This window comes from Ceratotherium simum, chromosome X (assembly GCF_057802395.1).
Source record: "Ceratotherium simum simum isolate JZ-2026a chromosome X, ASM5780239v1, whole genome shotgun sequence".
Lineage (NCBI taxonomy): Eukaryota > Metazoa > Chordata > Mammalia > Perissodactyla > Rhinocerotidae > Ceratotherium > Ceratotherium simum.
The window spans coordinates 2,077,132-2,096,313 of record NC_141940.1 but is presented as its reverse complement, the minus strand read 5'-3'; the positions used below and the strand labels follow the sequence as shown (position 1 = coordinate 2,096,313).

General features: G+C 59.8%; 3 protein-coding genes across 7 annotated transcripts; 2 read left to right on the top strand and 1 right to left on the bottom strand.

Annotated features, from left to right (window-relative positions):
- Positions 1-13: 13 nt before the first annotated feature.
- On the top strand, positions 14-4,473 carry SRPK3 (SRSF protein kinase 3). The gene is given in 15 exon segments (XM_087427523.1): positions 14-253; positions 325-455; positions 632-740; positions 875-962; positions 1,259-1,346; positions 1,908-2,014; positions 2,097-2,262; positions 2,365-2,390; positions 2,836-2,965; positions 3,057-3,296; positions 3,392-3,492; positions 3,814-3,921; positions 3,989-4,067; positions 4,070-4,230; positions 4,357-4,473. Coding segments are annotated over 15 exon segments (1,770 nt in total). The 5' UTR covers positions 14-134.
- Positions 4,474-4,822: 349 nt separating this feature from the next.
- On the bottom strand, positions 4,823-13,943 carry IDH3G (isocitrate dehydrogenase (NAD(+)) 3 non-catalytic subunit gamma). Of its 5 annotated transcripts, none has more exons than XM_014797522.2 (12): positions 13,770-13,939; positions 9,653-9,691; positions 8,905-9,002; positions 8,387-8,499; positions 7,056-7,116; positions 6,820-6,952; positions 6,525-6,685; positions 6,091-6,193; positions 5,853-5,999; positions 5,424-5,518; positions 5,284-5,344; positions 4,823-4,994 (listed from the first exon to the last, which is right to left on the bottom strand). In XM_014797522.2, exons 1-12 carry the CDS (start codon positions 13,848-13,850, stop codon positions 4,893-4,895), a joined length of 1,194 nt encoding a protein of 397 aa, XP_014653008.1. In that variant the 5' UTR covers positions 13,851-13,939; the 3' UTR covers positions 4,823-4,892. The 5 variants fall into 5 exon arrangements, with proteins under 5 accessions (XP_014653008.1, XP_004443363.1, XP_087283647.1 ...); XM_004443306.3 differs by having other exon boundaries at positions 6,525-6,658; positions 13,770-13,934; XM_087427521.1 differs by lacking the exon at positions 5,853-5,999 and having other exon boundaries at positions 13,770-13,943.
- Positions 13,944-14,066: 123 nt separating this feature from the next.
- SSR4 (signal sequence receptor subunit 4) lies at positions 14,067-18,511 on the top strand. The gene is made up of 6 exons (XM_004443308.3): positions 14,067-14,279; positions 16,133-16,251; positions 17,430-17,504; positions 17,665-17,754; positions 18,051-18,116; positions 18,311-18,511. The coding sequence occupies exons 1-6, from the start codon at positions 14,213-14,215 to the stop codon at positions 18,413-18,415; spliced, it is 522 nt and encodes a 173-aa protein (XP_004443365.1). The 5' UTR covers positions 14,067-14,212; the 3' UTR covers positions 18,416-18,511.
- Positions 18,512-19,182: the final 671 nt, after the last annotated feature.

Here is a 19,182-nt window from a genome sequence, read left to right as displayed (position 1 = left end):
GGACTCGCCCTGGAGGCCGGGCTCTCCAGGCCGCCATCACCGCACCGCCCCCTCCCCGCCGCATACCTTGCCCACAGCCGAGCAGCTGGGAGGCTATTTATAAAGTCGGGTGAGATCAGCGGCCGAGGCTATAAATGCGCGGGCCGCGGCCAGGCCCCACAGGAGCAGCCGCCCGGGGCGCCGGAGCTGCGGGCCGTGCAGCCGGGATGAGCGCCAGCGCGGGCGGTGGCAGGGACAGCGGCAGCAGCAGCAGGTAGGGCTCGGCCCGGGTGCCCGGGGCCCCTGGCGCCTCGCGCACTCACTGCCCACCCACCCCGCCCACAGCTCGCAAACCTCCTGCGGCCCCGAGTCCTCGGGCTCCGAACTAGCCCCTGCCACACCAGCACCACGGATGCTGCAGGGGCTGCTGGGCTCTGACGACGAGGAGCAGGAGGACCCCAAGGACTACTGCAAGGGTGAGGCCTGGCCTCAGGCACAGGCAGCCACGCAGCCTCCTCAGGGGCGCAGGACAGCCAGGGTGGAGGGTGCCGGAGCTGGCCCATATGGGCCAGGGGTCCAGCAGGGCCAGGCTGTCCTGGGGCATAGGGGAAGGCGAAGTCCCCCGGCATGCTCTATTGGCTTCCTTCCCCAGGTGGCTACTACCCCGTGAAGATTGGCGACCTGTTCAATGGGCGGTACCACGTGGTGCGCAAGCTGGGCTGGGGCCACTTCTCCACCGTCTGGCTCTGCTGGGACATCCAGTGAGTGCCCCCTCTATCCCTCCGGGGCCCAGTGCCAGCTGGGATCCTGGCCCTGGACTTGGCTGGGGTCACCACAATGTCCCCTGCCGGGGTCTAGCCTGGGCTGGCAGCCGACATGGGTCTTGGTGTTGCAGGCGCAAGCGCTTCGTGGCCCTGAAAGTGGTGAAGAGCGCAGGGCATTACACAGAGACAGCTGTGGATGAGATCAAGCTCCTGAAATGTGTGAGGCGCCTCCCCTACCCGCTCCCAGCTCCCCGAGAGCTGCCTGGGGCCTGGCAATGTGGGTGCAAGGCCTGCCGGGGCTCCTGGGGCGGGGCTCCCAGAAGGGCTGGCTCCAGCTGGCTCTGCCCGCGTGGGAGGACCTGGAGGAGCAGGCGAGGGAGGGGCCGGCGGCCTTTCTTCCAGTGGGGCCCAGCCAGACAGGGAGAGAGGGCCATAGGTGCCACAGGGGCTGTTGAGGGGAGCAGTTGGTGAGGGGCAGGTTGGAGCCATCTGTGGCCCCTTGGCTTTTGCTCCAGGTCCGAGACAGTGACCCCAGCGACCCCAAAAGAGAGACCATTGTCCAGCTCATTGATGACTTCAGGATTTCAGGAGTTAATGGAGTCCGTATCCTTTGTAGGCTGAGCAAAGCCGTGTGGCAGTGCAGGGGCCCCTTGTGCCCTCCCAGCTACTGGGGCCTCAGTTTGCTGATCTGCACGATGGGGGTTTACCCCTTCCAGTGACACTAGTCTATGAAATACTCCCACCACTTTGGGGATGTGTTTATGTGGTGGGGAGTGGATTACCAGGTCAGCATGGGTTACCCATGGGCGTTGCTGAGTTACCACTAAATGGCAGGGGCCGCCTCTGTGGCAGGGCCTTCCCTCCATGGGGCTGCCCGGAGGCTCTTTGGCATACCTGGGCATAGGAGTGGGGCTGGCCTGAGGCCTCCCTGTCTGCTCCTCCAGTGCCCCCTCCCTAGGAGGACCACAGCATGGACCATCCCAGCTGGCACACCTGAGAGTGACAGGGACACTATAATGACACCAGGATGGTGGTGACTACCAGGACCACCCAGGCCCAGCTGTGCACTGCTCAAGCCTCATTGCTCCGCCACCCTAGCCAAGGGTGGGTGGGACTTGTGCCCCAGCTGTGTTTCCACTGGCTGCCCTTCACTCTTGGCCCCAGATGTGTGCATGGTGCTGGAGGTCCTGGGCCACCAGCTCCTCAAGTGGATCATCAAGTCCAACTACCAGGGCCTTCCCGTGCCCTGCGTGAAGAGCATTGTGAGGCAGGTGAGCATTCAGGGCCCTGGGTGAAGAGCACTGTGAGGCAGCTTGCTTGGGGCTGGCGGAGTTCAGGAGTGGCTCTCCCCAGGTGCTGCATGGCCTGGACTACCTCCACACCAAATGCAAGATCATTCACACGGACATCAAACCTGAGAACATCCTGCTGTGTGTGGGGGACGCCTACATCAGGCGCCTGGCTGCCGAGGCCACAGAGTGGCAGCAGTCAGGGGCACCGCCCCCATCCCGCTCCACAGGTACCAAGATCCTGTGTGTGGCTAGGATGGGGCCTGTGGGTCTCAGCCCTTGCCTAAGTCTCTGTTTCTTTCTCTCCCCCTGTGCTCCGCCTGCCCCTCCAGTCAGCACTGCCCCCCAGGAGGTTTTGGTAAGTTGGGGCGCCCCTCGTTTCCTGCGCCTCATCTCCCCATCTCCTCGGAGCTCGCCTCCTCTGCCTCTCTGGTTCCACCCCCTCCCCAGCACTCTTGCAGTGGCACTTCCAAAAGGCTGTGTGGCCCGGAAGAGGGTGATACACAGGGTGGGTCACATGCCCCAAACTGCCCTTGGTGGCTGCTGGGCTTGCCACTGCCTCAGTGGTAGGACGCTGCCTCTAGGACTGGGAGGGGCCAGGGCTGCCGGCGCCCAGAGGAAGGCAGGCCTAGCAGCTCCTTTCCACCCTCGACCTTTGGGAAGTGGAGGGCAGGAGGGGAGACAGGAGGTGGGTGAGGGGCTGGAGGGGGTGGCACCGTGGGGCATGCGGGCCGCGGGCAGAGGCTCGGGCTGCTCAGGGGATGGACAACAGGAACTCTGGGGTAACCTGGCTCTAATGGCAGACTGGAAAGCTGTCAAAAAACAAGAGAAAGAAAATGAGGCGCAAACGGAAACAGCAGAAGCGGCTGCTGGAAGAGCGGCTGCGGGACCTGCAGAGGCTGGAAGCCATGGAGGCGGCGGCCCAGGCCGAGGGTGAGGGGCCGGAGGGGGCGCCGGGCTGCCGAGCACGGAGCAGGGTCTGCAGGGGCGTCTGCTCACGCGCCGCCTCCACCCGTCTCCCCAGACTCTGGCTTGAGACTAGAGGGGGGCAGCGGCTCCACATCTTCTTCCGGCTGCCACCCCGGGGGGGCCAGGGCTGGCCCCTCCCCAGCCTCCTCCTCCCCCGCCCCGGGGGGCAACCGCAGCCTCAGCCCCAGCTCCCAGACCTCAGGCTTCTCTGGCTCCCTCTTCTCTCCCGCCTCGTGCTCCATCCTCTCTGGCTCGTCCAACCAGCGGGAGACCGGGGGCCTCCTGTCGCCCAGCAGTAAGTCAGCCGGGCCAGCGGGGGGTGGGGGGTGGCAGGCAGGGCTGGAAGAGGCCTGGCCAATTTAGTCGCTCTCCCTTCTCTTCCTTCCCCAGCACCGTTTGGTGCCTCGAACCTCCTGGTGAACCCCCTAGAGCCCCAAAACGCAGACAAGATCAAGATCAAGATTGCAGACCTGGGCAATGCCTGCTGGGTGGTATGAGGGAGCCTTGGAGAGCAGAGCCGGGCCCCTGCCATGAAGGGGGCTCTGACCCGGGCCTGCGGGTCACCCCACAATCCACGTGACCAGACCCCAGCACCGACATCCCCAGTCAGCAGAACTGGGCCCATAGCAAGGGGTGGGGGGCCACTGGGAAGGCCACTCCCTGCCAGGACATCTGGGGACCCTGAGGCTCCATGTGAGTCCCACTGAGCCCCTTGGGTGCACGGCCCAGAGGAGGCGGGAGATGAGTCGGGGGCCGGTGGGGGCAGGCCAGCCTGGGCCCCAGCTCCTCCCCAGGGCTCCCCTTGCCTCCAGCACAAGCACTTCACTGAGGACATCCAGACACGGCAGTACCGGGCCGTGGAAGTGCTGATTGGCGCTGAGTACGGGCCCCCAGCTGACATCTGGAGCACGGCGTGCATGGTATGCCCGGGCTTCCCTGTGCAGGGCTGGCCCATAGGCCTGCAGCCTCACCTTCTCCCTGTTCCAGGCCTTCGAGCTGGCCACCGGTGACTACCTGTTCGAGCCTCACTCTGGAGAAGACTACAGCCGTGACGAGGGTAGGGGAGGTAGGCCCTGGGCTCAGCCTCAGGGCCTCCTGGCTGCCCAGCTGCCTCCCAGCCTCCTCTCTGTCCACAGACCACATCGCCCACATCGTAGAGCTTCTGGGAGACATCCCCCCAGCCTTCGCCCTGTCGGGCCGCTACTCCCGGGAGTTCTTCAACCGCAGAGGTGGGGCCAAGCGGGTTCAGGCCACCTGGATGCAGGGGGTGGGGCAGGGCCCTTGGGTTCTGAAACTCGGGGAGTACTGCGGCTTCCTGGCAGGGCCTAACCTAACACCTGCTGCCTGGACCCCAGGAGAGCTACGGCACATTCACAACCTCAAGCACTGGGGACTGTACGAGGTACTCATGGAGAAGTACGAGTGGCCCCTGGAGCAGGCCACGCAGTTCAGTGCCTTCCTGCTGCCCATGATGGAGTACATCCCAGAAAAGCGGGCCAGCGCGGCCGACTGCCTCCAGCACCCTTGGCTCAACTAGGCCACGCTGGCGCCTGGGGCAGCTCGGGAAAGGGCCTGGCTCCGCCTCGACCCCCGCTCCAGCTCTCAGTGCCTTCAGGGAAAGTGGGACGACTCCTGCCACCCTGCTGGGTGCGAACTTTCTGACACTCCCCCCCCCAATGGCAGGGCCGACAGATGCTAGGGCAAGGCTCACCTTTCAGAATTTGTGCTGCCCCCAACCCTCACAGAGGGCCCTCGAGTGGGAAGTGTGTGTGTTTTTCTTAATAAAGTGTGAACTGGAGACAGCAGCACATGGCCCAGTGCTGGGAAGAAGCTGATTTATTCTGGGCCCGCCCACCGAGCGGACTGGGGTGCTGGGGTGGGAGGGGACAGCCTAAGCCTCCACAGCGCGGCCGTTGATGATGCGGATGTGGCGGATGATGTCCTGGATGGCTTCCGATGTCGTGCCCTGGCCCCCAATGTCTGGGGTGTGCATCTGCGGGAGACCGGCAAGTTTGGGCACACACTTGGGCCCCAACACCTGATCCCTACCCTGCAAGCGGCCCAGGGCTGCCCACTGTCTCCCGTGGCCTGCAGGGGCTGGAACTGCCACCAGGAGGGCAGCGGTACCAGCTAAGGCCCAGAAGCCCTACCTGACCTGGTAGCACCCTCTCCTTGGGGTCACCGTCTCCAGCCCCTCAGGCATGACACCAGCTCAACTTGGGCTGGAGAAGGGAACTAGGGGGGGAGGGGGCGAGGCAGGGCAGGGGAGAGTGGAGCCTCACGTTTTCATTGTCCATGGATGCCAAGACGGCCTTGCGGATGGAGGTGGCATAGGAGTGGAGCCTAAGGAGAGAGAGAGAGCCTTCAGTCCTTATGGCCCAGGGGCCTGGGGGCTCCTGGCCGGGCATGGAGAAGCGCTTACTTGAGGTGGTCGAGCATCATGCAGCTTGCCAGCAGCGTGGCCGTGGGGTTGGCAACGTTCTTATTGGCGATGCTCTTGCCTGTGTTCCTTGTAGCCTGGAACCAGCAAGACGGAGAGGGTGGTGAATATAAGGATGGAGGGTGTATGATTCCATTCGTGTGAAGTGTCAGGAAGAGGCAAATCCATAGAGGCAGAAGGCAGATGAGTGGGTGCCAGGGGCTGGGGGGAGGGGCAATGGAGCGTGATGGCTAACAAGCACAAGGTTTCTTTTGGGTGAAGACAATGTTCTGGGATTAGATAGTGGTAATGGTTGCGCACCTCTGAACATTCTAAACCCCACTGAGTTGTCCACTTTCAATGGGTGAACTCCATGGTATGTGAGCTCTATTCAAAAAGGCCAGCAGCCTTGGTGCCCCCGGTGACACTCACCGTCTCAAACACGGCATACACGTGGCCATAGTTGGCCCCAGCCACAAGGCCAGGGCCCCCGACCAGCCCTGCACAGACATTGTTGACGATGTTGCCATAGAGATTGGGCATCACCATGACATCGAACTGCTGCGGCCGGGACACCAGCTGCCGGGTGAGGAAGGGCACACAGGAGTTGGAATACGAGAAGTCCAGGGCACCCACGGTGGGAGGCCACAGAGCCCCGCAGCTTAACTACCTGCATGGTGGTGTTGTCCACGATCATATTCTCAAAGGTGATCTGGGGGTAGCCGGCTGCCACCTCCTTGCAGCACTGGAGGAAGAGCCCATCACCCAGTTTCCTAGGGGGGACACGGGACACTAGCTTGGCTATTGCAACAGTCAGCTGGAGGGATGGGGTGTACAAACAGCCACAGAGGGCTGGATTCTAACCTCTAGCAAGTCCCCCGTCTGCAAAACGGTCATAATCCCATTCCACATCCCCAAGTGTGCACTGTGGCGAGGCTCGGCTGGGAAACGGGCAACAGGGCACCCCTGTGCACAGCCCCTTGGTGGGTGGCTAGGGTCCAGGGCCCCAAGTCCCTGAGAGCAGGCCCAAGTGGGCTGCTCAATTCGGCTGCCTCAAGGCTGCTCGCAGAATGGGCAAGAGCATGGCAGGGGCGAGGGGCATACATGATGTTGGCCTTGTGCACGGCTGTCACTTTCTTGCGCCCGCTCTCCTGGGCCAGTTTGAAGGCGTATTCAGCAATGCGCAGGGACTTGGCCTTGGTGATGATCTTCAGGCTCTCCACCACGCCTGCCACACTCTGACAAGGGGACAACGGAGAAGAGACCTATGTCCCGTCCAAGCCTGCCCTTTAGCACAAGCTTCTCCTTGGGCACAGCCTTCCTTACCACTGACCCTGGCTGGGCTCGTCCCGGCCCCCATGACCCGAGAGGTTAAGGGGGTGGCCTGGGCCTCACCCACCTCGTGCTCTAAGCTGCTGTACTCGCCCTCTGTGTTTTCGCGGACGATGAGGATGTCTATGTCTCTGTGCCGGGTCACCACTCCTGGCAGGCTCTTACAGTGGATGACATTGGCATAGAGGTCCAGACTGGTGCTGGGGGCACAGAGAGAAAGGCAGCTTGCCAGTGCCACGACTCTCTGCTGGCACACCCCACCCCACGCCCACCACGCCTCCACCCTGTGCACTTGGCTCTCACCGGAGGATGTTGTTTCGGGACTTGTGGGATGGTGGCAGGTTATGGTTTGTTTCAATATTGCCTGCAGGACAGAAAGAAGACAGGCAGGCTGGAGAGGGGGGCCCCAGGCTCAGCCGAGCCACCATATTCCCCTTCCTGACCCAGACAATGCAAGCCAAAAGCAGCTCCAAATGGAGAGGAGACGGCTTTTGGCAGCAGAAATACTTCCCGGAACACTAGAGTGTAACTCCAATGTAAGCCCCTCAAGGGCGGGGGGAGGGGAGCATTTGGTTCACCGATGGGTTCTGAGGATCTAGAAGAGCACCTGGCAGATAGCAGGCACTCAATAAATACTTACTTACTGAACGAACGAAGAAATGAATGAACAAGGGTTGGCAGCCAGCCAGGAGGTCTGGCCAGACCCTGGGCAGGGAACAGCAAGACCAGGGTCTGGCTGGATAGAAAGTGACCACTTCTGCTCATTAACAGGCTGGCCGGCCAGGCTGGCACGAGCAAGGTGACCTTGGCCAGGGTTACTGCCAGGCCCCGTGTTGAGGTGCCAAATGAGCCCCAGCTCATGGGCAGGTGGGGGCTGCCTGAAAAAGACCATAGCTTGGCCTTGGCTGGACCCAGGACATCCAGAGCAAGGGCAGCAGGGAGCCTGAAGCCACTGGGCTAGGAGAAGGTGGTCAGAGGGTGCCAAGGGGGCCTTTCTCAGGGCCACCAGGGCTGCCAGCCCCTCCAAGTCACACACTGCCGGGACTGCTTTCACCCAGAGGGCCTTGGGTACCCTGTGGTTGGCTTGGCAGCCTCTCCACTTGACTGCAAGGGCCTGAGGCTCAACCCAGGTTCATCTTTGCTCACACGTTCCTCACACAGAACAGGGGATGGGTTAAAGTTTACAGAATGAGTGATGGAAATAGTTTAAGAAACCGGACCAAACCAAGGCAATAAAGGGAGGGGCTAGAATTCCTGCCTGTAACAGCCACAGCTGTGCTGGCTGGAGCCCACGCAGCAGGCAGAGGGTTGGAACTGTGTCTCTGTGACATTTGGTTTGTGAAGAAAGACTCTGAGGGTCAAAGCTGCCCCCAGCAGAAAGGGCTACCTCAAGAGGGAAGAAGGGGGTGGGAGGGAGCCCATCACTGGTCAGGCTCCCACACAGCCTAGTGCCACCGAGATCTCAAAATCACAGCACACACAGGCTTCCAGAAGCTTCTGTCCACTCTCCAAGCACAAGGATCCTCCCAAGCCAGAAAAGCCCTGAAGTCAAAGCCATGGAGCTCCAAGGACAAGCGTCAGCTCTGAGGTGAAAAGAATCGTGTGCAGCACCCCATCCTGGCACCCGAGCTCACCCTTCAGGGCCACACGGTTCCGACGGATGGCCATGATGGCGTTTCGGATGTCCTCTTCATCAGTGCTGGAGCTCACGTGCACCTCCTCAAAGTCCACTGGCACACATGCATGCCTGGGGCAGAGCTGCGTCAGGGCAGCTGGCCCCAGGCCTCCCTCGAGCCTCCTCCAGGAAGCCTGCCTGGACCACTGGGTGCAGAGGCCTCCCCTGCTGCTGCCCACCCTGACCTGGCTCTGGCTGAGAGGAGACTGGGCCCACCTGCGCCAACTGATGGGGACATGCTTGCGCTCCATGATACAGCTAGCAGGACAGGTGTCATCACCTCTCCTATGCCCAGGCCAGCCTCGAAAGACTGCAGGCACCAGGGCTTACAGCCGTCCTGCCCGGGCTCAGTGGGTGCCCGGGCTCACTGGCCCTCTTGGAACAAAGTTCTCAGGACGCCACCCACCCAGCTGGGCCCAAGACACAACCTTCCCTACAGAGACAGGTCAAGGGGAGGTGGGCCCAGGGGCTCCGTACCTGAATACAGACTTGACGTGCAACATGAGCTCTGGCCCAATGCCATCCCCTGGGATCATGGTCACCGTGTGCCGCCCACCATACTTAGCCGACGGTGGCTGGAAGGAAGTTGGGGGGGTTGGACGGTGAAGGTGGGCCTTCAGTTCCCTTCCTCCCACCAGCACTGGACCGGCCAATCGCAGGGTGCAAGCTTGGGGTACCTAACCCCCACGCCCTACCCCATGCCATCCCAGACAGGGCTGCTCATGGGGGCTCCTTGGTCAGGAGGACAGCAGCAGAAGCAGTCCTCACCCCAACCTGGACTTGGGTCAATCCCAAAGCAACTAAAAGCCCCAAACCTAACAGGCAGATGAGAAGAATACTCACAATTGTATGTTGCTAGAGGGGGACAGGAAGGAAGAAGACACGGATCAGCCAAGTTGGAGGAACAAGGCTATGCCCAGGGAACGGGGCCTTTTCCCTGGGGACGCTGTCTAGCACAGTTCACGTAAGGAGACCGCGCCTCAGAGGGAAGGACACGGAAGGCCAGGGAGCAAAGAGGCATGGCACACTCACGAGCACGTGCACATGCATGTGTATACACACATGCACATACAAAAACACATATACACAAACACACATGCATGCACCCATACACACATGCCTCTGCACACACACACACAACAGGTGCACACACGCACAAGCACAAATATACACATGTGCAACCACAGACATACATGTGCATGCACACACCCAGGCAGCTACTTACTGAGAAGCTCCTCCAGGGGGCCCCGTGGGCACCTAGAACCTGGCAAAGAGAAGGCAGATGCCAGTGGTTGTTGTCCAGCCCAGAAAGTCAATGTGGCAAGGGCCAACTGAGCTCGTGGCAGGGAAGAGGGACGGTCCCCACCGTGCCCAGACGCGTTCTCCCCCTCCACCTCACCCACGCACCACCGTCCAGCGAACAACAGCACACAGCGTGCACCAAGACAAATGGCTCCAGAGCCTCCATGTCCCAAGGACCGGCCCGTCGGAGCACCACAGAGAGTCGTTACAACCCTGCAGGCCTCCTTCAGCTCTGTGGTCAGTTGTTTAAAAAATGTTTATGTCTCCTCCCCCCGTTCTTGTTTCTGATTCTTTTGTGGCCACTTACTCCTGCTCAGCGATGTCTGTAACGTAGAAAAGTTGGCCCACTGAATGTGGTACAATAGGGAAGTCGTTATAACAAACCACAGGACCACCATAACGATTGTCTCATTGTTTCTTCATCATTTTTCCTTGTTGAAAAGCAGCATATGGTCAGAACAGGAAGAAGATCCAGAACATGGAGACCAGAAAAAAAAAGCACCCAGCCCCCCGTGGCCCCGGAGACAAGCACCATCAGCCCTGTGGGGACTGGCCCTCCAGAATCAGAAACCCAAAGCGAATGTGCAGGGAAAACCTCCAACCGTTTTTCTTTTTTTTTTTTTTTTTTTTTGGTGAGAAAGATCAGCCCTGAGCTAATATCCATGCCAATCCTCCTCTATTTTGCTGAGGAAGACTGGCCCTGAGCTAACATCTATTGCCAATCCTCCTCCTTTTTCTTCTCCCCTTTTTCTCCCCAAAGCCCCAGTAGATAGTTGTATGTCATAGCTGCACATGCTTCTAGTTGCTGTATGTGGGACGCCGCCTCAGCATGGCCGGACAAACGGTGCATCGGTGCATGCCTGGGATCCGAACCCGGGCCGCCAGTAGCGGAGCATGTGCACCTAACTGCTAAGCCACGGGGCCGGCTCCCAACCGTTTTTCAAAGAATAACAGACATCAATCCTTCAGAAGGTTTTCATTGCAAAGAATTGCAAAACTGCTTTGTGACCCACACGGATGACAAATGTCCCCAACTCCTTGACTCGGAAACAGCAATGTTTGGCTACTTTGGTGCCATGCCCGATAGCTTCAGAGCAAAAGCCACCCGAGCCAAATGGGACAGGTGCTGAGAAGTGACGTATCTGGAGTCATCTCACATTGTCCCTGTGTGCCCCAGGTCCCACTGCAGGGGGCCTAAAGGCCCACACACTTTCCTCCCTGCTGTGCCCCACCTGAGAATACACCTGGGGATCCCTCAATCCAAAGAGGCAAGAGCAGAGCCAAGGTCCTCCCTGTCACTTGAGGATGCCCTGCCACTTGCCTACTGGGGAAGCAGCAGAGTGTTCCAGCCAATGGCAGAGTCACTGTGGCCATTTTCCAAAGAGCTGTGCCTTCCTGCTAGAAGTCTAGAAAGCTCAGGCAGACGCTGACCATCCCTGTCTGGGTCTCCCTGGCAAGTATTCACAAAACTTCCACTTGCGTGAGCTCTGGCAGCACAGGTGTGCCACTTACCTGCCCAAGCCAGGGGCTAAGGTGCGGGTGACTACCAGGACAAGAGGCTCCGGGGATATCTGCTGATCCATGTGGCTCCTGGATCTGCAGCCACAGGGACATTTGGGGCTTTTCTGTTTTCCTTTTAGCATTTCTCAGTATCTGGATTCATTTTATTTGTAGGCTCTCATACAAACTTGTGGAAGGTGGCTTAGACTGCTCTTCCTCCAGGAAGTCTTCCCTGATGCCCTAAGGCCGCCAAGCTGTCAGTCCCCCTGGGCTCCCAAAGCCCTACGTATCCTTCCCCCACAACCACAATCTCCCTAGGTTGTCGCTGCTTTACTCCCTCCCTAACCCCTAAGCCCCTGAGAGTGGAGGCCATGTCTGTCCGGCCACTTGCTGTACCCCAAGACCCAGCAGAATGCCTGGCCCAGAGCGGGGACACAAGAAATATTTCCTAACTGAATGAGCACATCAGAAAATGAAGGAAGAGATGGTAGGCTTTGGGGCTAGGAAGACTTTGATCCAAATCCACCACCCACGACTCCTGGTACCAAATGGCTTGACCTTGCCGCACTTCCCACCCTCACCTGAACTCCAAGGACAAAGGCGCCTCTTTTATGTGACTGCTGGAAGGATGAAGTGAGAGGAGGTATGCGAGCTGTTCTGGCCCTAGCAGGGCACATGGGGCCATGCAAAAGCACGCCCGTCCCTTCACCACACCAGCCCCTTAGGCCAGTGTTCAAGGTCGGTGTCCAATGTGGGCACACTGGGCTCACCCCTGCAGCTCCCGACAGTTATTCCTCCTGGGCTTCAGCCCTTTGAAGTCCGCTGGCTCTGGGCAGGGAACTCAGCCGTGGTAGTGAGTCAGCACATGCACAGGGCCCGGCTCTGCATCTGTGCAAACTCCATTCCTTGGATCACATCACCATAACCAGGGCTGCACCTCTCCCTCACCTGGTCCCTACGCTAGACGTTCCTTCGGGCTTTGGCCAAAGAACCAGGGGGCTCTCAGGATAGAGACCTCTCTGACCTTGCTCTGGACAGATGCAGGCACATTCCTCCAGGGGTTACAAAGGTTCTGCCTCACACCCAGGCTGCCCTGTACAGCTACCCATCAAAGGAGCCCAGTAGGAGGCAGGATGGGATATATGCACAGGCCTCCTGCTTGTATGTCAGCCCTCGGCCATGGTGGTATGTGTTCCCACCAAAGGGCTCCCACACCCCACATCTTAGTGAGGCTTCTCTCTTTGGCATGTTTCTGTCGGATCGAGTGCCAATGGTGGCTGCTTGTTTTCCCACAAGGTCTCGATTAGTAAGACCAAAGATCTGGGGTTCATCTCTAAAGGGTCCCATACCTAGGACAATCAGTTTCAGGGCAAGGGACTGCCTGGCTACCAACTGTTCACTGCTCCCCACCCCACCCAACAGTGACACAAGCACACACACAGGAGGTCACGGAGGACACAAATGTCTTCACCAAGACGCTGCGGGAGCCTAGCTGCCAGAGCTGTCAGGGCCTCTGGAAAGGCTCTCATCAGCAAGGTGGGAGAAGGAGCATTTTAAACAGAATTTCATAAAGCATAAACTGTTACAGGGCAGTCTTCCCCAGGGGTCAGAGGGGGAAAGCATGACAGGAGATGTGTCCAGAAGGAGTGTCAGCAAAGTCACAGGGTTCTGGAAGGTCAGAGTTGGCAGGATCCTTTGAGGCAAAGGGAAAACTAGAGCCCAAAGAGAGGAGGAGACTGGCCTAAGGGCATACAGTGGGTCACTGAGGGAGCCAGGCCTAGAGGTCATATCTCCTGTACCCCAGGGCCAGTCCTGGCTCGCTGATGCTTCAGATGGCTTCCAACCCACCCACGGACTAAATTATCCTCATTTAAGTGTGTAAAGAGAGAGGAATCGGACCTGAATAACCAAGATCCTAAACCAAGAACTGCGGAAACAAAGCCCTCGCGGCCTCCCACCCACCCAGCCTCAGAAACTCTAGCTCCCTCCCATTCCAGGCGCTTGCAAAGGAAAAGCATCTGGGGCTATAAGAATGTCGGGGGGAGGGGGTGAACTCGGAGGTACTGGCAAAGGCTGATTTTCCACCTCCATTGGGACAGGTGGCAAAGCGGTCCACAAAAGCGAAACCCCATGAGCAACGGCGGCCGGGAACGGGATTCCCAAGGCGGCAGGAGCAAGGGGGCCGAGACATGTGACTGCCTCGGGAGGGCTCCCACAAGGACACTAGGGAGGTGACACTCGGCCCGCAGCGGCCCACTCTCCCTGCCTGTCCAGAGCTCCCCGGTCACAACATGCAGACCCCTGGGGAAGCCGGACCAGGGCCAACTTTGTCCAAGTCCCTCACTGACAGCGAAGGCGGCCAATCAACCCCTGCGCGTAGCCCTCTCCCCCGCCCCTCGCGGCGCTCGCAGCCAATCCGACTCCAGGACGCTTTGGACGCTTTGCCCCCGCCCCCCCCCCCCCCCCGGCCAGCCAGCCTGACGTGCAACGACCCCCAGCGAGCGCTGCGGCTGTCCCCGCAGCCCGCTCCCCCTTCTCACCTTCCAAGGACGGCAGAGGAGGGCCGGCCTGAGCACTGCCTTCGCAGCGCCGCCAGCGGCCGTCGCCACCTTCAGCACCATGACGGATAGTGAGAGCCGCCACACGCAACACGCAAACACCGCTCTCGCGACAGTTAGGCAGAGCGTGAAGTCCCGGGAGCAGGCGCGGACCTGGCAGTGCGCACGCGCGCGGCCGCGCCGGTCCCCATGCCCTCTTCCGGCACTGGGAGCGCCGCTGTCGCCGCCGCCGCCATCTTGAGGGGGGCGGCCAGCTGGGGCACTGGTCCTGGCAGGGGACGCGTCAGTGCCGCCAGCGACGTCACAGGCCTGCCCGGCTCGCCAGCGCCTGATTGGCTGCCGCGGCCGCTTACGCGTCGCTCTTCCTCGTCTGCCCCTCGTGTTCAGGGGAGTCTCTCTCTTTTTTCCTCGGCATAGAAGAGGCGATGGCGGCGCTGGCATCTCTGGGCGCCCTGGCGCTACTCCTGCTGTCCGGCCTCTCCTGCTGCTCAGGTAGCGGCCTGGCCGGAGCTTCGTTTCTGGCGAGCCTGTCTCCCACGACTGGTGGTGCGTGGGGGGAGGAGGGGTGCGGGCGAAACGGGGCTCTGGGCCTTTCTCTGAGAGGCAGGTAGCGTCGGGGCACGGCGACCGAGGCCACCATGCGCTCCTGCACTACACACGTTTACCCAGCAGCCAGGCTGTTCGAAGAAACAGCCAAATCTTTCCCCGGTCTGCTCCTGCGAGGAAGAGTCCCAGAGCCTCTCCCGTGCGCGCCTGGCTGCCACCTCCTGCAGGGAAAGTGACACACGTCCCTACTCCCTCTCCCAGAGCTCCCGGTTCCGGAGGGGGTCGGACAGGAGCAAACCTGTACAGCGCAGGGCGATCAAGGCGAGAAACTGGGTTGGTGGAGAGGAGCCACTTGACCCGGTGCAGTGGGGCCAGGCCTCCCCAGGAAGGGAGCTCTAAGTGAAGAGGCGAAGCAGGAGCGGTCCAGGTAGAGAGACCATGAGCGTGGGCGAGTTAGATAGGAGCTGAAGAGGGAAAGGTAAGCGGGGACCATGAATGCCAGGCAAGACTGTTGACTTTTTCCCTGAGGACCTGGTGTACCGTTAAAGGGCTTTTCAGCAGAGCTGAGCCACAGTCAGATCAGTTTCCATTCTTGAGAGGTTCTTAACACCTAGCCGCCTGGTTGAGCTCAGACTGGAGCCCAGGAATGTTTAGGAGGAGGTGCTTGCAGGAGCCAGCACCAGGTCTGGGGGTCTGGACTGGGTCGGGTCCACTTTCTGCACATTCAGTTTACCTGCCCTACTCCAGGCCAGCACTCTTGGTGCCTCGAGTGTTTCACCAGCTTGACTGGCCTCCCTGCCTGCACTCTTCTCACCTGCCCCTCAGCAATTCCTCATGCTGTAGCCAGTGATGTCTGCAAAGAACAAACCTGGCTGTGAAACCTTGCGGTGCTCTACAGTGTCCAGAGGAAAAGGGTCAAGCTTAGCAGGGCACAGAAGGATCTGTGGGATGTGGCTCCTGAGAACAGAGACGCGCCCCCCACTGATGTTCCCAGGCATCTTCCTCCCATTGTCTAGACCCAAAGCCTTCTCTCTCTCTGCCTCAGCCCAAGGCATGGCTCTGCCGCGACACCACATTCAAGAGCAGTTGGCTGAGAACTTGCTCGCTGGTGGCGTTTCCTTGGCACCCTGTGACTTAGGTAGCACTCTTCCCTGTAGCCTCTAGCAGTGTGGAGATGGCTAAGGCAGCATCCTTTCTCTCAGGGAAGCCCTGTTCAAGGGGAAAAGTTCTGCTGGATCCAGAACCTCTCTCATTTTCTTCCCTCGGGAAACTCTAGGGCCAGTCTTGGCCTTCTGTCAACTGTGGCTCTGAAACCTCCAGGCGTTGCCAGCAGCACCATGCTTGGCATCTGCGGAGGATGCCTTCGGTAAACTGTCCAGAGCTGTGCATGGCTCTGAACTGAGGTCGGCCTGCTCCCCTGGACCTCTGGGGGTGCTCCAGGCCAGGGCAGGCTGCAGCCCCAAACCAGTGCATGGCTTCCCTGTCCATAGGTCCAGGCAATGAATCCATCCAGCTCCGTGACCACACCCTCGCCTGCTCTTCTTTTGCCCTTGCATTGAGGTTCCACCTGTACAAAGCCTTCCCATCCTCCCCTACTTTCTTCAAGGCCATCCCACCCCCCTTGCCACTGTGCTTCTAACTGATCATCTGGATCTGTCTCCCACACCCCACCTGGCAGGGTTCAAAGGGCTCTGTGTGCCCTCAGCTTATGAGGTCTGGGAGGTGGAGTCGGGGTGGTCCCTTCTTGCCCCCCAGCCCAGTGCGCAAAACCCAGGCATCTCTCTGCCTCCTCCCTGCAGCAGAGGCCTGCGTGGAGCCCCAGATCGCCCCTTCCTACTACACCACCTCGGATGCTGTCATTTCCACCGAGACTGTTTTCATTGTGGAGATCTCTCTGACGTGCAAGAACAGGGTCCAGGTGAGGCAGTGGAGGTTCAGCCAGGAGGGTGCTGGGGCGAGAGGCGGGCAGTGAGCCTGGGACCTTGATCAGATCTTCACTGGCAGTTGACAGGGTCAGACTTGGGAAGCCGTGTGGACAGAGGGAGTATAAGAATTTTGATTCACAGGTGAAGGATAGATCAGGGCACAGCTAGGCCAGATTCTGGCAGGTGTTATTTTATTTTTTTTGTGAGGAAGATCAGCCCTGAGCTAACATCTGTGCTAATCCTCCTCTTTTTGCTGAGGAAGACCGGCTCTGAGCTAACATCTGTTGCCAATCCTCCTCCTTTTTTTTTCCCCAAAGCCCCAGTAGATAGCTGTATGTCATAGTTGCACATTCTTCTAGTTGCTGTATGTGGGACGCAGCCTCAGTGTGGCCGGAGAAGCGTTGCGTCGGTGCGCGCCCGGGATCTGAACTCGGGCCGCCAGTAGTGGAGCGTGCACACTTAACTGCTAAGTCACAGGGCCGGCCCTCTGGCAGGTGTTTAAAGTACATTCTCCTCACCTGCCTGGTCTACTCTGCCTAGGTGAGATAACAGGTAGACACCTTGCTGTGTCTTGAAAGAGTGTATGTGGGAAGTGAGAAACAGCTAGGGGTCAGCCTCCTGCATCCCTTTTCCAGTTGCACTTTGCCAAGGTGTGTGTCCACATAGGTGTCTTGTCATTTCCAGACTGGGCAGCCCTGGCCTTGGCCCCTGACCTTAACCTGTATCCCAAAGGCCCGAAGAAAGAAGTGAGGCCTTTTTGGGTACAACACTCCTTGAGCAGTTCATTGGGTGCCCCCTGACCCCAGCACCCCCTTCCAGGCTCAGAAATAACGAGGACACTTCAATCATCCCACCCCTGTTCACAGTTAACAGGTTTGCTGTGGGTTAGGGAGGCCAGGCCATAGGGGGATGTGCCCCCCACCATGGGCAGACAGATGCAGAGAGGCAGTGACAGCATTGGTGGGTGTTGGCTCCCTGGCACAGCTCTGGGTTGTGGCAGGCCTACCTCCATGGTTCTCACGTGGTGCCTCCTGCCAGACACACTGCAGTCCCCAACCGTGCCCAGCCTCCCTGCCCGCAGGGCATACATGCTGCTGTGGGCAGCACGGTGGGGCCTCTGCTGACAGCCAGAGAGGAAAGAAGGTGACTCTCCCTTTGTCCCCGCCCCCAGAACATGGCTCTTTATGCTGATGTCAGTGGAAAACAATTTCCTGTCACCCGGGGCCAGGATGTGGGGCGTTATCAGGTAAGGGATGCCGCAGTCGTCATTTTGGGGGGAGGCCACCTGCTCACAGGTGTGACGTGAAGCCCTAGGGGTGGCCCGGTCAAGCAGGGTCGGGGTTCTTTGCCTCAGAGGGGCCCTGATGTCTCCACTTTGCCCACCCCCTGCCAAACCCCCAATCCAGGTATCCTGGAGCCTAGACCACAAGAGCGCCCATGCAGGCACCTATGAGGTCAGATTCTTCGATGAGGAGTCCTATAGCCTCCTGAGGAAGGTGAGCATCACCAGGAGCCCTGCCCAGGCCTGCAGGAGGGAGGGCACACCCCACTTCCACAGCCATCTCCACCCTGCAGTCCCCTCTTCCTGGGGCTCTGGGCCACAAGGGGCCTCGCTTATGCAGAGCAGGATGGCCAGGTGGGCACCTTCCTGTCTGCCCACTCGCCCCACTGTCCCTGCACTTTTGTATCTTTTTCCTCTTCTCTTCCATGACTCCGGCCAGTGTTCCTGCCTCTCCTGCCCCTCCCCAACCCATCCGGCAGTGCCCCCCTGACCCCAGCACCTCCCTTGCAGGCTCAGAGAAATAACGAGGACGTTTCCATCATCCGGCCCCTGTTCACAGTCAGTGTGGACCATCGGGTGAGTGGGCTGAAGAGGCTGATCCGATCTCAGGGGAAGTGGGGAGCACACAGCAAGCCTCACCCTTTTTGGGGGTTGAGGGCTTGGCTGTAGTCAGCCAGTGGGTCTTCCTGCCCCAGAAGGAGGGTGACTGGGGCAGGCCGGCCCCCTCACTCGGCCCTCCCCTGAGCTGGCTTTGGTCTCCTTTCTTGCAGGGCACCTGGAACGGGCCCTGGGTCTCCACTGAGGTGCTGGCCGCAGCCATCGGTCTAGTCATCTACTACCTGGCCTTCAGCGCCAAGAGCCACATCCAGGCCTGAGGGCGGCCCCCCTGCCCCCTGCTTCTTTCAATAAACGGTCACTGGCGTTGCTGTGCTTCCACACACAGGCAGAGCCAACGGCCAGCATCCCCCGTCCCCTCCCTCGGTCTCGTGCATTTGCTTCGCTTTTTGCCTTCGCATGCTCTCTTTCCTCGACCCCCACTTAGGCCTTTCCCTGACTGGTGTCCCCAGTGCCCAGTGTCTACCTTCTGTTTCTCCCAGTTGCCTGCATGGTTTTGGGTGGTGCATGGGGTTGCCCCTCCCTCCACTCCTGCCCTCTTTTGGCAGAGAGGACTGCCTTGTTCTCTCCTGCCGTCACCCAGTCCCCTGGTGGAGATGTGTCTGTCTGGCCTGCTGGTTGTGGGTCTTCCTGTGGCCCATCTAGGGAAGGGCCTTCTGCCTTTGGGAGGGCAGCTGCCCAGAGAAGGTGGGGGGCCCTTCCCAGCTTCTCCAAAATCCCACAGTCAGCAACATGTGGAGACACAGCCCCGCCTGGCCCGAGCCACACACTGAAGTGCTTTCCACACTTTTCCTGTGGAGTGCCGTGAGCACCCCATGTTGCTGATGCAGTGGAAGATGATACACCCGGCAGCTGTTGGGAGTCATTCCAGGCCTACGCTCCTACCCCTCCACATGGCCTCCCTGTGTGCTCCCACGTCATGGTGTCAGGTGGGGCACGTAGAAGGCACAAGAAGGAGAAGAGATGACCCGGAGCCCACTTTTCTGAGGAGCCCATTGCTAGCCTTTCCCTAGTGCCACTGGTATCT

Bases quoted from the DNA above. Each gene is read 5' to 3' on its own strand.
- SSR4 (XM_004443308.3), top strand. From the start codon at position 14,213: ATGGCGGCGCTGGCATCTCTGGGCGCCCTGGCGCTACTCCTGCTGTCC. The intron at 17,755-18,050 runs GTGAGCATCACC...CCTCCCTTGCAG, and splicing joins CCTATAGCCTCCTGAGGAAG to GCTCAGAGAAATAACGAGGA. The intron at 18,117-18,310 runs GTGAGTGGGCTG...CCTTTCTTGCAG, and splicing joins CAGTCAGTGTGGACCATCGG to GGCACCTGGAACGGGCCCTG.
- IDH3G (XM_014797522.2), bottom strand. From the start codon at position 13,850: ATGGTGCTGAAGGTGGCGACGGCCGCTGGCGGCGCTGCGAAGGCAGTG. The intron at 8,500-8,904 runs GTACGGAGCCCC...GCTCTGCCCCAG, and splicing joins CACGTCAAGTCTGTATTCAG to GCATGCATGTGTGCCAGTGG. The intron at 7,117-8,386 runs GTGAGCTCGGGT...TCTGTCCTGCAG, and splicing joins GAACCGTGTGGCCCTGAAGG to GCAATATTGAAACAAACCAT.